Raw genomic sequence first — 14047 nt, forward strand, 5'->3', positions numbered from 1 at the left:
TGACTAAATCAGAAGAAACCTTTTCAGTGATAGATGCATTTTATTATCTCAAAGGGATAAATCGGTAATGCAGAATTATCAGGCAAAATGACAAAAAATAGTGAAGCATTTTGGAGTGAGCAGAAAAGATGATTCTAGCCCTTTATATCATACCTCATATGCAAATGTCCTATCCTCGAGGAGACCTACTTTTGTCTCCAGAGAAAATGGTTAGGAAGTAAATCTCCATTAGTACTGGGAAAATTTAGATTTTTTAAATTTAGCATCCTGCTCAATTGGGAGCTTAGGGAATGTTTATACATAAACTGACATCCTTTAAAGTAGTTTGGGGGCTTAAACAGAAAAAATGTAATATGTTTGTTCTTGTTGTTTGTAAAATATTTGAATGAATCCTTGAACTACTGCAGACCCATAATCAAACAGACTAAGTGCATAGGACCCCTTACATCTTCAACTGTGATTTAGAAAAACTCCAAAACACCTATTGTTACTAAATGAAGGCAATAGTTCCTTTATCTCCATATAGTAGAAAATAGGACATTTTAAAATATAGCCTAAAGTAGAAAGCATAACTGCATTGCATTAAAAACATGTTCTCAAAATTTTGTAATTTTACTAAAGTGGCAGTCACTATGCTACAAGATTGTAATCCATGCAAATTATTTAACTAAGACTCAAAACTAGATAGTGGAGTAGAAGGACATGCGCTCATCTTCTGTGAAAAAACCAAAATCGCAATTAGCTGGTGAACAACCAACAGGAGAATATTGGATCCCACCAAAGAAAGATACTCCGCATCGAAAGGCAAAGGAGAAGCCCCAACAAGATGGTAGGAGGGGTGCAATCCTGTTTAAAACCAAATCTCATACCCACCAGAGATGCTCGGAGGGTGCAAACAAAACCTCATGTGCACCAGAACCCAAGGAAAGTCTCCACAAGAGACTGAGTGAGACCTCCTTTGAGTGTTTGAATGTCTCCTGCGGAGGCATGGGTCAGCAGTGGCCTGCTACAGGAACAGGGGTTCTGGCTGCAGCAGACCAGGGAGGTGCAGAGTATGGCATAAGTCCTCTTGGAGGAGGTCGCCATTAGCTCCACTGGAGAGCCACTGAGTAGATGACCCACAAACTGGAGAAAAATTATACCAAAGAAATTCTCACACTATTGCAAAAGCCCACAACTGATTTCCCAACCCGTGGATCTGGCAAAGGGACTGAGAACCCCCAGGGAATTTTACTTTGAAGGCTAGTGGGATTTGATTACAGAACTTCCACAGGACTGGGAAAACAGATTCTTGAAGAGACCAAACAAAACCTTGAGTGCACAAGGACCCAGGAGAAAGGAGCAGTGACCCCACAAGAGACAGAGTCATATTTTCCTGTGAGTGTCCAGGAGTCTCCAGCAGAGGTGCAGGTCAACAATGGCCTGCCGTGGGGTCAGGAGCACTGACTATAACAATCTTGGGACTGGCGGCAGCATGCTGGCTTAAGTCCTTGTGAAGAAGGTCACCATTATTGCCATTACCCCTATCATAGTTTGGCCTCAGGCCCCAGCCTTCAGCAGAAAACTGGATTAAAGATTTACTGAGCATTGCCTTGCCCACAGAGAAAGACCCAGTTTTCCCCTCAGCCAGTCCCTCCCATCAGGAAGCTTCCATAAGCCTCTTATCCTTATCCATCAGAGGGCAGACAGAATGAAAACCATTTAAATCTAGACCACATATAATTTGTAACTGACCAATATCACAACCAATATTAACTGGATATAAAATATTAATAGTTGTCCTTAAATAACATGGGCTAAAATTTATCACACATTTATGTAAAATTTTGAGTGCTATCCTATATTTTATTCAGAGGTCATTTTTATTTATACTGTGTTATGTAATTTAAACATATTAAATTTGCATTGTAAATTTACAGTATACAATTGTGTAGTCTGTCCTCAAGTTTTAAACACCTTAGGGTCAGTGAATTATTCAAGAAATGATTTAAAAGATATTTTGAAAAAGGATCAGGAGTGATCCTAAAAAATTAATATGAAGCAACAATGGGAGGAGTTGATCAGAAGAGTATATAAAATAGTAAGAGTGCTCATGAGAGGGCCAATTATATATAGTCCTGATCAAGTCAGATATGGAGAATGTGTTAAAAGAGCATTTGCAAACTGAAGCATTACTTGAAGATATTAAACAGAATTATGGAAGCCTGGTCTTTGAGTATTCATTGCTGTTCTATGAAAAGTAGCAATGGCATTAGTGCTTAATCATTAAGCTAATATGAATCTAGAGTGAAAAGTCATGTTTTATAAAGAAAAACGTACCTTATTTGATTTGACTTGCTCTTCATCAATCTATGCTAGCTTCATGTTTCACATCTTTCTCTTGACCTCCTAACGTATGCGGCCTATAGTTTGTGGAGTTGATCTTTTCTTTTTTGAAAAATCATGATAACTTTGCTTTTCACCCATCTTTCACTAATTCCCAGAATGTCCACGTTTCTTCAGAGACTGCAGAAAACAGCCTGCTATATCTCCTGATTCTTTTATTGCCCTAGGACCTAACTGAAAGAAGTTGAAGATTAAAATACTCTAAAGCAAATAAATGATTTCCAATTATCCTATGATCCATCTTAAACTACAATTTTCTCTTAATGAAACTTACTCTTTTTTTTCACATTTAAAAAGTATTCCCTTTGAGAGATAAAATGGGAGACAGTTGTTTCAAAACTTTAACACCTTCCCAGATGGCAAACATCTTGTTGTCTTGATTTTTAAAATGGATTGTTAAATTCTAGGCTAACTTTACTAGTGTCAGTTGACTCTGCGCTTAATATATATTTTCATAGTCATATTGTAGTTAGGTATCTCCTTTTTTTCTACTTGTGTATTTTCCTTCACTCCAATGACTGTGAGGAATATGAACATGTCATGTTCTCAAGTTACAGACTATAAGTGAGGCTAAGATATGCCTAGAATTTTATAATACAAGAGAAAGAAATGTGATTAAAAGGATCGGGTAGCATTTCATAGGAGTTCAGTACATAAGATTACTTTCAGCTGATTATATATAGATAAATAAAAACTTTATATAAGAGGTTTATTTAAGATGGACTTTTAAAGAATCCCCTAACCAAGTAAATGGTTGGGCATCAATGAATCTATAGATTAGATGAAATGATATGTACATATATGGAATATATATGTACATGTGATGGGGGAGAAGGGTGGGATAAGATCACAAGTATTTGTCATATTCTGAAAGACATTTTGGACACTCAGTATGGTTAAAAGCAAACCACATCACATAGAATACTGTCTGGAGAGGTTTGCACAATTATTAAAATCAGTATGATTACAATTACATTTGCATTGGCTCCAAATGTTCATCAGCATTTTAGCTTCTCAATAATCTGACTGAGGAAGCATGATGCACCTCTCTTTGAATTTTTGAAGTATGTTTTTCCAAAGCCTAGAAAACACATCTGACAAAATCTGACTACTGACAAAATTAAGTCCATGATATTATTGTGCCTTTTTTGCTTTTATTACTTCATTGAAATGGAAACTACTGTCATTCTATATCAATGACAAAATGATAAAAAAAAAGTACTAGAGAGGCTTAGAATATGGGCAGTAGTGAATACATACTAAATTGCTTCAGTCATATCCAACTCTTTGTGACCCTATGAACTATAGCCTGCCAGGCTCCTCTGTCCAGGGGATTCTCCAGGCAAGAATACTGGAGTGGACTGCCATGTCTGCCTCTGGAGATCTTTCTCACCCCCAAGGATTGAATGCTTGTCTCAGGTATCTCCTGCAATGGCAGGGGGTTCTTTGCCACTAGCGCTACCTGGAAACCCCATGGGTAGTAGACATCATATTAAAAATGCATGCAGCATATTTTAAATTTTTTAAAATTCATGATGGCAATTGATCAGAAAGTAAAGGCATACACTAAGGAGATACATAGAGAAAAATAATAAATTAAGATGTGTGCTTGGAAAACAGGAAGAATAATAATGGGAAAAACAGAAGCACTTATAAATATAAGAGATAAATAGTATTTTACAAATAAGTGTTTTCTATAAGGATAGAGTGCATCAAAAAATGGTAAGATGGTGTTAAAAGATTTAGAATCACAAAGTAGAAAGTGGCAGCAATGGAACTATTCACTTAAAAAAGGAGGGCATACAGATATAACTACCTGATGGCATGAAATCCAAGTACCTTAATTTTCGAAGTGTTTAAAAAAATCTAGTAAGGAAGGCCTGAAAGTATAAAAGGTATAAGAATATCTTTTTGAGCTTAGTAGAATGTAAATTGATGATAACAGATTGACAAGGCACCATGTAAGTAAAAAGCAAAACAATAAAAAAGAAAAAGAAATTCAGATATTTACATTCAAGAAGTATGCTTGCATAACACCACACAGGAAGGAATATATTTCTAAATCCAGTATTATTCTGTCATATATTGTGCATATGTTAAATAAGGTAACAAAAGCATCAAAAGTTCTTACATTATTATTTATATAAAATACTGCAATGACTTTAAAGTCACAGAGCAAATTATTTTCACACTTTCTTTTCTTGAGCTGGTCAAATTTCACTCCGTGCATTGCGAACTTTGTAGTTAAGATGGAGCAATGATTTAAACAATCTGGCAGTTCTCTTTCCTCACTTTGTATAATCTGCATGGTCCATGAATTTCACATAAAGAGGTGCTTTACAAAGACCAAAGTCATTTCATTCAGAACTTTCTAGCAGCTAAAATGACCTCATACTCTCATATATTTAAGTAGTCAAATTTTGCCTGTCCCCAGATCTTTCACACAGGGCCTGGTGCCTGGTTGACAGTCCTGACTGAAATTAATTTCCTGGGATCCAGAGATGTTGGATCATATGTTCCCTCCCAGTACTAATATATGTTGGACCATATATTCCCAGTACTAAGCCCAAAATTAAAAGTAAGATGGTTCTATGAAACGTATAAGCATAATATTACAACGTATAAGCATAATCAATGGCATTAATTCTAAACTAAAATGAAACAATTCTTCCCTTCTATCAAAAATTGATGGAAATCTAAATGTTACAATCATCAAAATATTTGAGGTTTTGAGGTGGAGAGAATTAGCACTATAATGTGATTTGACAAGATGGCAAATAAAAAATAAGCAGTTCCATGCATATTTGGAGAAGTCTAGGGCCCTAAACCTTCCCTCACTAACTTCCTGAGGTCTGATTTCTCAACATTAGATCCTCACCTTAGAACACAGTCTTATTCAATGATCATTCCTCTCCTCTCTGCTTAGTAAAAAATATTACAAATCTGAGTTCAGTGTTTTCCTCTTCTCATGTTTTCCACTCTGCTAAGTTAAGCCAAAGATTCAAGATTTCAAATTATCCCCCCTGACATCTATCTCCGTAGACCAAACTCTCTCTGGGAGTTGGCCTATATTTCCAGACATTGAACATAAACTCTGCATATGTATGGAGTCACTGAATTGGGCTCAGAAACCACCAGAAAACACAGCAAATCCTCCTGAAACATCATTTAGGCAAAGTTTGAGGGAAAAGTCATATTTCACATAGGTATAAACATGATCCTACCAGAGTATAATCTAAGGTCCATAGGACTTTTAAATGAAAACTGGAGACTTCAAATAAGATTACTTTTGGTTGGGGGTGGGTGAGTATATCATTATTGTGTTATTCTGACAGAAAAGTCTAAGAAGTTCTGCACTATGCTAAATAAATCTTTCTTATAAATATGGACTTCTATTTTTGTATGAATATTGTAACAGGGAGTGAAAAAAGGTTTAATAATAGGAATGGCCACGGACAAACTATGTAACAGGTCAAGAGGTCAAGCTTATCCTCTATCACCACCATCACCACAACTACTACTTTTCAGACCCTGTCCCAAGCTCTTGAAGAATTTGGCTTCTTTTCTTAACCTCAGCCTCAAGGCTAAGTATATTTTGTCATTTCTTCATCAGTATATGCTCTTTCACATTCCATTTTCTTAAGACGTTAGTATGAACATAAAGAGGCAATTGTTTAACACTAAACATTAAAATTCACATTACTGCAGTGGTTAGATAATGAAATTTTACACACTATCACTTTGGACATAGCCATCACTAGCTGGAATTCTACTGAATGTTTATTTACATTCTGCCAGAGAATGTACAAAATGATGAGTGGAAAGATGGAACTAAAAATAAAATCCATCTATTCTTGCTGTGGATGACAGACTTGAAAATAAATGAGTTATAAGTTATGTTTCCACAAAGGGTAAGATGAGGCATAAAGAAGAGTTTGAGTTGTGTTAGTAGGAAAAAAAAAAAAGCCATAAAAAGCTTCTGAGAGAAAAGGGCCTTAGAGGTATGTCTCAGAGGGTGAGCAAGTACAAGCAGCATAAACAGAGAGAGGGGGTTATATCTCAGGCAAAGTATCAGGAAACAGCATAGGAGTCAAGGAAACTGAGAAATTTAGGACGGATGAAACAAAGGGTTATAAGGGGAAGGGGAGACCTAGGCCTGACCCTTTGGTAGGACACCCGGGTCAGCTGGCTCTGGCCCCAAATACTGTGGAGGACTGACACAAGACAATGTACCTCACTGCCCTGATCAAAATATTACTGAAATTCTACTTTAAATTTTCTGTTTTTAATGATATTCCAAGGGACTAGAACAGATGCTATATAGGGCTTTCTTTTGTTGGTGTTTATTGTGGAGGATCCAAATTAGCTGGGTGCCCTGGGTTCCAATTCCAGAAGGAAATGGCAAGATGTGATTGCAGAGTTAGGAAGGAGCAGAGGAGGAACAAGCTGAAATAAGGAGTTTGAACTTGACTGTGTATTTAATGGGCAGCATGAGTGAATTTTAAGCAGAGGAAAAAGGAAAAGTTTCAGAAAGTTCTCTCAGCTAATGCAATCAGAGGTTTTCAAGGTAAAGGCAGGGAGAGGGAAGCTAATCACAATAATACAGGGTAGTTATATTGATACCTGAACTAAGTTAGAAACAGTGAGGATATGAATATGTGGTATACTACTGCAGTAGACAGAGTGATGGCCCCCTAAAAGATATCTAGGTTCTGCTCCCTAAAACCTGTGAATATGTTACATTATATGGCAAAGGAAGAGGAGGTTTACAGATGAACTAAGGCTTATAATCAGCTAACTTCAAACTAGGGAGATTATCCTGGGTTACCTGGGTGCCTGGTGTAATCAAAAGAGTGCTGAAATGTATTTGGTTGGCCAAAAAATTCCTTTAGGTTTTCCAGAAGATGTTACGGAAAAACTCACGTGAACTTTTTGGACAATCCAATAGAAGAAGAGTCAGTAAGCAGAAAAGTCAATGTCATAGTGATGGGATATAAGTAGGACTTAACAGCTTGTTGTTGGCACTGAAGTTAGAGGAAGGGGGCCACATACCAAGGAGGTCAGACACCCTGCAGGAGTGGGAAAATGCAAGGAATAGGATTCTCTAGAGATCCAGAAGAAACAGCCCTTCCAACATCTTATTTTTTGCCCCATGAGAACCATTTTGGACTTCTGGCCTCCACATCTACAGATAATAAATCTGTATTGTTTTGAACCCACCAATTCTGTGGAAATTTGTTACAGAATCAACAGGAAAAATACAAATACCCAACTCAGCCTTGGCATGAAGAAAGCCCCTGACTGAAAATGACATTGAACATTTACAGTTTCTTCTAAAATGTAGTCATATCTTCATCATAGCCTTGGTCAGGCAGAGCTGTATAAAGGTTTCACCCTTTATAAAGGTTTTCCTAAGTGAGATATACCATGCTTAGGTCTTACTGTCAATGGTTCTTTATCTTTTCTTCTCATACACTTAAAGATCTCTTAATACATAAATATAATTTTTATGTCTGTTGACCAGTCAGTTGCTGAACTTTGTATCCTCCTCTGTTCAGACAGTCAAATTTAAAAATACTCAGTATTAGGGACTTTAAATGTAATACAGCTTTGGAAGTAGGAGTTTTAGAGTTACACAAACATGGATCATTCACAAATTCACCCCTTATTGGTAGTGAGACTTTTGGCCATTTAAAATACTGGAGACTCAGTTTCCCCATCTTAAAAAAAGGAATAGCAATCTTAGGCCAGGATCCCCAGAAACATACTCTGAGACGAGGATTGTAGGCAAGTGTTTCATTAAGAAAACACTTCCAGGAAAAACACATAAATCAGAGAGTAAGCAAGATAGAGAAGTGATTTCAGGCAAAATCTTAGCATCAGCATGATTCTGCAGGGGAGCTGTGGGGTGTAAATTACACTTCAGATCTTCTTATTACTAGAGGCTTTTATACTGTGTAGGGAAGGCCTTGGCAAGTGGTGTCCTAGGAGGGAAGTGAACTCCCAAGTGGTTCTCTCTGGTTCTCTGTGCCTGAAGGCAAAATGAGTCTAGTAGCTTTGGGGAAATCTTCCAAAGGAAGTCTCAGGGGCTGACTCTGAGAAGTAAAAGAACACAGAAGTTGGGGGTAAGGCAGACCCAATCAAAGAGAGTCTAAAGAATTAGGATGGAACTCGACTAGGTCTGCTGCAAGCATCCATTTCATAGAACTATTTTAAGGTTTGAAAACACCCGTGCTTTTCTTTCTTTAACTTTTAAGATTCCTAAACTATTTTTTCTTTTGGAATAGCATGAAGCATCTAATGCCATGTTCTGTACATAGAGTGCTCAGCAATGAAGTAATTATTTCTTGACAGAGGCATTCATCCCAGAAAGGGCAAAGCAGACAAAGGAGAAATAATTCAAATCTGAAGGATATCAGAACAGAAAGTAACCAAATTAGTCTGAATCTAACATTTCAAAATGGTCATAATTTCACTCATATTTTTCAGAGGCCTGAAAACCTGAGCAACTTAAAGACTCAGAGCTGCTTGCTTTCATCTCTGAAAAGCTAGGCAAAGCAAACCAATCAACAAACAATATATTTATTTGATGATAATAAATCTTACATGAAATGTTGTCCCTTCCACAATGAGGAAACAATGTAACAATCTCCCAGAATGCATGTAATTTTTATTTTTTTTTCTAAAAATATCTCCTTCTTTGCTATTCTGTTTCTACACTGAGAACTAAAACCTTTAATTGTGATAGTACGTTACAGTTTTAAAGTACATTCACATTTAAGTGCATTTAAAGAGCATCCAATTTAACATGATGCTCATGCAATCCTGTCATATATTTTCACCCCCTTTTTACAAATGAGGGAACATGCTCTGACAGGGTAAGTGACCTAGTTAAGGTTGCACAGCTAATGACAAGACCCCAAGTTTTAATTTTCAAGAAAGTGCGTTTCTCAGAGGTCTACATGATTTTACACCTTGTATCAGTCAAGGTCCAGTCAGGAGACAGAAATCACACCAAAATTATAATATGGAAAATTTACTATAAATAATTATTAAGGGATCCAATCAATCCATCCTAAAAGAGATCAATCCTGGGTGTTCATTGGAAGGATTGATGTTGAAGCTGAAACTCCAATACTTTGGCCACCTCATGCGAAGAGTTGACTCATTGGAAAAGACCCTAATGCTGGGAAGGATTGGGGGCAGGAGGAGAAGGGGACGACAGAGGATGAGATGGTTGGATGGCATCACCAACTCAATGGACATGGGTTTGGGTAAACTCCGGGAGTTGGTGATGGACAGGGAGGCCTGGCGTGCTGCGATTCATAGGGTTGCAAAGAGTCGGACACGATTAAGTGACTGAACTGAACTGAACTGAACTGAACTAATTCTTTTAAGAGAGAAGAAGCTGTCACTAAAGAATAAAGGAATAGTGGATTAAGGGAGCAGCCACTACCTCCAGAGTTGTGGGACAGTACTCATGGACGAATAACTTAGAAGAAGCATTCCCATCGTTGCTCTCTATCCTACAAAGCTTGAGAGATAGTCCTCATCAGACATAATGTGGCTGTGGTCCATATGATATTCAAGAAATTGGTTGAGGTGTTACAAACTGGGCTGGTGAGAAAACCAGCTAGGGGACCAGTGAAACGTCCTAGGAAGCTATCAACTGGGTTGCTGGTGAGGCTTGCTAGGAAGCCACACACTGGTGATTGGGCCCAAATTACTGGAGGGTGTGCAATACTGGTTTTTAGGAAACCATTAGCCAGAAAGCCACTCATTGACCACCACACCACAGGAGAAAGAAGAAAAGCACTGGGAACAAGAAAAGAGACCCTTTTATAAGCAGTGTTCCTCCAGCATCTTCTATTGACAAGTGCTAACACTGAACCAAGTGAAAACAAATAAATGTTTACAGGTTACAGCTCTAATACCACAATTCAGGGCAAAGAAGATGAATTAGGAGCTGTGAAACACTAAACACTGAGCTGGCACTCACCTCAGTGATTCTCTTGGGTCCTCAATAGTAAAATGCTTTTATATCAAATTTCTACTCCATTTGTTTTCTTTTTCCCTAAATGCCTCTACAATAACATGCAGACCCAACCTCTGGGACATTATGTACTGACTACTGGTATGATATATAGGAACTGCACGGGAAGAGTGTACAATGCAGTGATTGAAACCATGTCTTGAGTCAAAACACTTGAGTCTGAATATTAGCTTCAACACTGACTAAATCTGCAGTCTTGCAAAAATTAATCTCTGTATACCTCAGTTTACATATCTATAAAAGGGGATAATAATAGTACACACTTTATTAAGGTGCCAGGAGAAATAAATTAATATATGTAAAGACTATAGATCAACTCGTGATAAATGTTAAAAATAAATGACAAAAAAAGAACTTTATAAGTGTTAGTATTAGCCATACATGTTCGTTAGTAAATGGACCATTTACAAGCTAATATGCATGGGTAATACTAACATTTATAATGTTTGTGTTTAAAAATTCATCCTGTATTCTGTTTTCATTATCAATTTCCATTTAGGATTGGGTCTAATAACACTAAAACCCAACTTTGTTGGGTGAAACTGGTACAAAATGCTTTGCTCACATCTGGACATTGTGAGCACTGCCCTGGGGACTGTCCCTGGCTTACTGAAGAATCATCAATTAAACCCAATTTATCCAGGACTCATTTTCTCAAGTGAAAAAAAAAAAAAAGACATGGTTAAATCATCTCTTTAAAGATTTCTTCGGTTCTGACTGCTTTTGTTCCCCCACATCCCCAATCAATGAGTTGTACTAGAGGAACAAAAAGGAGGAAATTATCATTTTGAGTGTCTACTCATTTATGTCAGGCAAGTACTTTGCATACATTGCCTGGTTTCATTTTTATCACAGTTCTGTCACATTAATACCTTCAATCTTATTTAACAAATAAGGAAACTAAGGCACGGAAAGGTCAACAATTTACTCAAGATCACACTCTTGCTAAGTAGAAGAGCCTGAATTCAAACCTGGTCTTTCTGTTTGGGTCCACTAAGCATTTTTAACAGTTCCGCTTGCCTCCCACACTGTCTTCTCAGACAGCTAGAATCCTACCCGCTCAATGCTTTTCATGCTTTGCTTTAAAGAGACGAGTGGGTGTGCAACTTTTTTTTTTTAAAGTATCATTTGAAAGTAAAGCAAATGGAACTCATTTACCAGTTACAAGAATTTTAAAAATCACTCCTAACATCTCACACGAAACTAGCTTTTGAGTAAAAATCAGCGGCCCTCCTGCATCCTGGCGCCCCGGACGTCACCTCACCTCCGGGCTGCAAACTTGCTGAAGGTAAAGAAGCCTGGTGGCGGACCAGCGAGCTGAGTTTCAGCCCCGGTTCTGCCGCCCTGGTCCCCTCCGAACCTTCTTCTCCTTCAGTGTAGCAAGAGGTGGGCTCCTCAGGGCAGCTTAGGGTTTCCCCTCGTCCCAGCGCGACTCTGAGGGCGCGCGCGACGAGGGCGCGCCCCGCGGTCTCGCCGCAGATCCCGCGTGAAACTGCCCAGTTCTCTGAGGAGGCTGCTCACCGCGGCTGCCCCCACCCCACTGCTTCCCGCTTCTTCCAACTTGTGGAAAAGCGAAGCCCCTGCCCCGCGGTGCCTGGAACGCCTTTCACCAGACAACCCTCCGCTAAGTTCCCTTCTGCACTCGAGGTACCGGCGCTGACAGGAAAACCAGCCTGCAGTTCTAACTTTACTCTCCTCTGAGAGGAATTCTGAGAACTCTGAGACGGGTCTGACTGAAACGTGGACGAAGCCTGTCTAATTAGTGAACTCTGACGCCTCCACCTGGCTCGCAGCGCCCAGGCCTTCTCCTGGGCGAGGGCACGCCGGGCGGGTCCCACAGCTTTGCCCTTTCTCACGCCGGGATCCGACGCTCGGAGGCTCACGGCGCACCAGCCACAGCGTCCGGCACTGAGTCAGGGCATCCTCACAGCGCAGCAGCCTAGCGCTGCGTTCGGCCGCCGGGAGGCTGAAGAAAGGTCCTCGCTGGGCTCGCAGCCCTTCCTGCCGGCCTCCCCACGCCGGGCCTCGGCTCCCCTCCTTTCCCGCTCCCGCCTCCTCTCGTAGGCTGCCAGGCGGACCCAGCCTGCCTCTCTCTCAGCCTTCACTACCGGGTCAAGCTGCGGAGGGGGCGGGGGGGTGAGCGGAGACAGCAGTAAGCGGCTCCCCACCCGGCGCGCGCGCGCCCCTCCTCCCCCCTCTAGTCCGCTCCCTCCTCATCGGCGCTAAGCCTCCTCCCCTGCTGCCAGTACAGTACAACTCGAACGCGCGCGCGCGAGAGCGCGCGCGGACCCTGCCGCTGCCACTGCAGCTACCATGGATATCAGCTAACAACACACACTCAGGCGCGCGCGCGCTCCCACTCGCACCACGCAGGAGTGGCCCCCGGCATCTCTACCCTCCTTCCCCACCCCCACTCCACCCGTTCACCAGCTCCGCTACTGCTCGCTCAGGCTGCCGCTGCCGCCGCCGCCACCACCACAGCTCTCCTCTGCTGCGGGGCCACAGCCTTGAGTGTCATTCAAGGGACAGCACAACCTCACCCAAGCTCTCCTACCTCTGCCCAGCCGTCCCTGTCATCCTCCCCCTTCCTCGACCACACTCCATCCAAAGAAGAGGGAAAGCACCGAACAGAGAGGGGAGGAAGGCAAAGTCTGCTCTTCTCACCTCTTGGCCCCCTGGCTCCTCCAGCCTCATTCTCTCAGCACCAACTCCCCTACCCCAAAGGAATCCCTCAGGAGCTGAGGCGACTCACCCCACTGCCATGTCCAAAAGCTTGAAAAAGAAAAGCCACTGGACTAGCAAAGTCCATGAGAGTGTCATTGGCAGGAACCCGGAGGGTCAGCTGGGCTTTGAACTGAAGGGGGGCGCCGAGAATGGACAGTTCCCCTACCTGGGAGAGGTGAAGCCGGGCAAGGTGGCCTATGAGAGCGGAAGCAAGTTGGTGTCTGAGGAACTGCTGTTGGAAGTGAACGAGACCCCTGTGGCGGGGCTCACCATCAGGGACGTGCTGGCGGTGATCAAACACTGCAAGGACCCCCTCCGGCTCAAGTGTGTCAAGCAAGGTAAGCGCAGCGGCTGGCTCGGTGCTTTACCAGGAGGCTGGACCGCTCCAGGCGCCGGGGCATCATGGAAGGGTGGGCTCGCGTGTGGAAGGGGGTGTGTTGCGCGACAGTGGGGTGAGGTCGAGCGAGAACCGGCAGAGCAAGTGAGCTTTGCCGGGGCTCAGAATGGGGGGCTCAGTGGGAGGGAGGGGCGGGTTGCGGTGCAGCGTGCAACTTTGTTTGCGCAGTTACCCCCTCGCGTTTGGTAGGTGTTCGGCCTTGTCTGATCTCAGAGGTGCCGGCGAGCTCCCGGGGCAATTGAATGTGCGTCAGCCGCATGGCCCGCAATGGATGAAGAGCTTTTGGGGAAGGAAAGAAGGCAGAAACGAAGAAAGGGGGCAGGAAAGAGAGGAAGGAGCAACTTGAGGGTGCAGCGGCATCACCAGCAGGGCGGAGAGGAGTAGGGGGTGACGGGGCAAACGGAGACCGGCGCCCTCCGTTTCGGTAGCTGTACTGAAGACACCTTGGCGATCCCCGAGCCACTAATTGATAAAGAAGGGAAGGGGCA

At 41.7% G+C, this 14047-nt stretch overlaps 2 protein-coding genes across 6 annotated transcripts in view; one reads left to right on the forward strand and one right to left on the reverse strand.

Annotated features, from left to right (window-relative positions):
• Nucleotides 1–11910, reverse strand: part of GNAI1 (G protein subunit alpha i1) — a 727470-nt gene extending 715560 nt beyond the window's left edge. For both annotated transcript variants that reach the window (XR_014067210.1, XM_081535819.1), the window contains exon 1: nt 11703–11910. The gene's annotated coding sequence lies outside the window, so the exon portion shown is untranslated. The remainder of the gene's footprint in view (nt 1–11702) is intronic.
• Nucleotides 11911–11913: 3 nt separating this feature from the next.
• MAGI2 (membrane associated guanylate kinase, WW and PDZ domain containing 2) overlaps nt 11914–14047 on the forward strand; it is a 1446920-nt gene continuing 1444786 nt past the window's right edge. For all 4 annotated transcript variants that reach the window (XR_014067178.1, XM_081535656.1, XM_081535657.1 and 1 more), the window contains exon 1: nt 11914–13500. Coding sequence is in view for 3 of the 4 variants with exons in the window: in XM_081535656.1 (XP_081391782.1) it covers nt 13200–13500 (301 nt within the window). In the remaining variant the exon portion in view is untranslated. The remainder of the gene's footprint in view (nt 13501–14047) is intronic.

The sequence above is a fragment of the Giraffa tippelskirchi genome, chromosome 10 (genome assembly GCF_054371585.1).
Source record: "Giraffa tippelskirchi isolate mGirTip1 chromosome 10, T2T-mGirTip1v1.2.pri, whole genome shotgun sequence".
Lineage (NCBI taxonomy): Eukaryota > Metazoa > Chordata > Mammalia > Artiodactyla > Giraffidae > Giraffa > Giraffa tippelskirchi.